The sequence below is a fragment of the Lemur catta genome, chromosome 4 (assembly GCF_020740605.2).
Source record: "Lemur catta isolate mLemCat1 chromosome 4, mLemCat1.pri, whole genome shotgun sequence".
Classification (NCBI taxonomy): domain Eukaryota; kingdom Metazoa; phylum Chordata; class Mammalia; order Primates; family Lemuridae; genus Lemur; species Lemur catta.
In genome coordinates, this window is record NC_059131.1 from 54611293 (window position 1) to 54614052 (window position 2760).

A 2760-nucleotide genomic window follows, 5' to 3' on the forward strand; every position below is an offset into this window, starting at 1 on the left:
TATATATTATGTATTATTTTGTTTCATGTTGTAACATCTGGTAGGACAAATTGCTGCTCATTTCACATGAAATTTTTTCTAGATATTTGGCAATTTCTGTAGCTATGGTCAATGGAAACCTTTTTTCCATGAGATAGTTTTAACTAGTTATTGCTAATGTATAGCAAAACCCTTCTTTTTAAAACATATGTTTGAGCACATCACAACTAACTAACTAAACTGTCTTATTAGTTCAAGTATTCTATATGCATGTCTTTCTCTTCTTTATCTCTTTTTGTTTGTTTGTTTTACTGTATTGGCTAAATATTTTAGATTAATGAGTAAACATCAAGCAAACAAAAAGCAGAAAAAAATTTGTGTTCTAAAAGATGACATATTCTAGACAGTAATTCCATCATACGTGTCCAGATCTTCCTTCTGAACACTTTCTCTTTCCGATCATCCCACTGGAGTCTTCCACACCTGCAGCAGCCAAGCGTCTTAAACACATGGCTTGCTCTCATGTCGTGAATGGAAACGTGCCATTTTCAGAGGCACAGCTTCCCTAAAAGAGAGATTTAACATATTTCTCACAAGCTAGCCCCTTCTACCTCAGAAGGGAACATAATGCCAAACTTCAGAGTGAACTGCTCAAATGTTCAAGGCATTGAAGAGCCAGGCAGATGTGTTGAGGAAGGCAGTCAGGACTAGAGGCACTTTTGCAGACAGATGAATTCTCCCCATCACCAAGATAACAAAGCCCTGAGCAGAGTGTCCCCTTCCTCAAGCCCAAGGATGCTTGAGTTTCCTATTTTAGTTGTGGTCCAAAGAGAAGGCTGAGGTGAGCTGGAGTTGCAATCAGTCAACAGAGATGGCAGCAAATTAACCAGGTGGCCAGAATGGTGATGGCAGTTCCCAGTGGACCTATTGTGGGCACTTGTCTCCTTTTCTATTTTGCTACCTTTACAGTTAAGATCCTGGGCCTGATTCTTGACACAGTCTGCCTCATAGCTGCTGGACAGAAGGGATCTCATTAAATATTTCTATAGAAGCAGTACCCCTACCACTCAACCCCACATATCCCCTTCCACCTGTACCTCATCCCAGTCCATCCCAGGTAAGAGTCCTAGTAATTGTGGTGTCAATGCATGTGAGGAATTCTTGTCGCCCTACTAACCACCAGCCTGGAGACTGAAGGCCATCTGACCCATAAGTGGCCCATCTAAAGTCCTGCCCTGAAGGCTTACTTTCTAGGACTGCTGTTAGTGCCAACTGTCTTAGCCTGGGTTCCCCTAAAAGCACAGCCTGAGACAAATACTTATTTGTGATTGTTCATTTGGGAGTATGGATCTAGGTATTAGGATAGGAGCCAGCAAAGGATAGGAGATCAAAACAGGGAAAGAGGGAGAGTCAAAACAAGGACGTGTTATCAAGTTGACCAACTGCTATAGGGTGCTTAGTCCCAATGGACAATCGGAGCAGCACTATGACATGCAGCTCAAGGCCTTGCTCCTGGGGAAAGAGACAGGAAAGCATTTGTCCATTGGCTCTCTCTTGCCCCCAGTTCTTGGTTGAGGGTTGCCCCAAAAGACATTAACTACTCCTTACCTTGGTTGAGCAGGTGGGGTCCCAAGGATCTCCTACACTGAGGGGTGTCAGAGAAGCCCTGGGGCAAGATGCCATTGGATTACACCTGTGGGATACTGCCCAATGCCAGAGCGGAACTGGTAGCCATAGTTGTTGTGGGTGAAACAAGAGCTGAGGCCAATAGGACTCCAAGCAGTGCCCAAGAGGCATCCAGTAAATCATCCAAACCCTGTGACTAGAAGTTTTCTTTCATAACTTTTAAAATGTCTTTAAGAATGAGTAATGTATAGTCATGTCTGATCTGGCAGAGTAGATACCATGAGGAAAGCTCACGCTTCCAAGTTCAAAAATTTATGGACAAGAAGTCATCATTGAAATTAACTGGTGGCAGATGTGTCCAAGGAATGTTGTGGGGATTTGATCCCTTTATGAATCTTGTGATAGATGAATGTGTGGAGAGGGCAACTAGTGGGCAGCAGAACAATATTGGAAAGGTGGTAATATGGGGAAATAGTATCATCATGTTAGAAGCTCTGGAACGAGTATAAATAATGGCCGTTCAGCAGAGAAATCCATGTCCCCTCTCCAAAGGTCTTGTTTTTACTATGGCATCAAAATCGGGTCATGTACATTTTCATATTAAACTTTTTGTTAAATAAACTTTTGTAATAGTCAAGAAAAAAAAAGCAATGTAATCAGGTTTTCTACCTCCTATTGAGTTCATTTTGGTAAGTTACATTTTCCTTTTTATTTATTTATTTATTTTTGAGACAGATTCTCACTCTGTTGCCCAGGGTAGAGTGCCATGGTGTCAGCTTAGCTCACAGCCACCTCAAATTCCTGGGCTCAAGTGATCCTCCTGCCTCAGCCTCCCAAGTAGCTGGGACTACAGGCGAGTGCCACCATGCCCGGCTAATTTTTTTCTTTTATATTTAGTAGAGATAGGGTCTTGCTCTTGATCAGGCTGGTCTTGAACTCCCGACCTCAAGCGATCCTCCCTCTTCAGCCTCCCAGAGTGCTAGGATTACAGGCATGAGCCAACATGCTCATCCTGGTAACTTACATGTTCTTTTGAAAATCATTCCATTTCCTCAAAGGAAGCCTATCTTAATCCCCAAAGATACAATCCTGAGTGCCATAATCCCAAATGTGGAAGTTCCAAAAGATCAAAATCCCAAACATATAATTCTGGAA

The 2760-nt window shown here is 42.5% G+C and overlaps 1 protein-coding gene across 1 annotated transcript; it reads left to right on the forward strand.

Annotated features, from left to right (window-relative positions):
* The first annotated feature begins 1913 nt into the window (after window positions 1-1913).
* LOC123636451 (small nuclear ribonucleoprotein G-like) lies at window positions 1914-2246 on the forward strand. The gene has a single exon (XM_045548883.1). The coding sequence runs from the start codon at window positions 1920-1922 to the stop codon at window positions 2112-2114; it is 195 nt and encodes a 64-aa protein (XP_045404839.1). The 5' UTR covers window positions 1914-1919; the 3' UTR covers window positions 2115-2246.
* The last annotated feature ends 514 nt before the right edge of the window (window positions 2247-2760 follow it).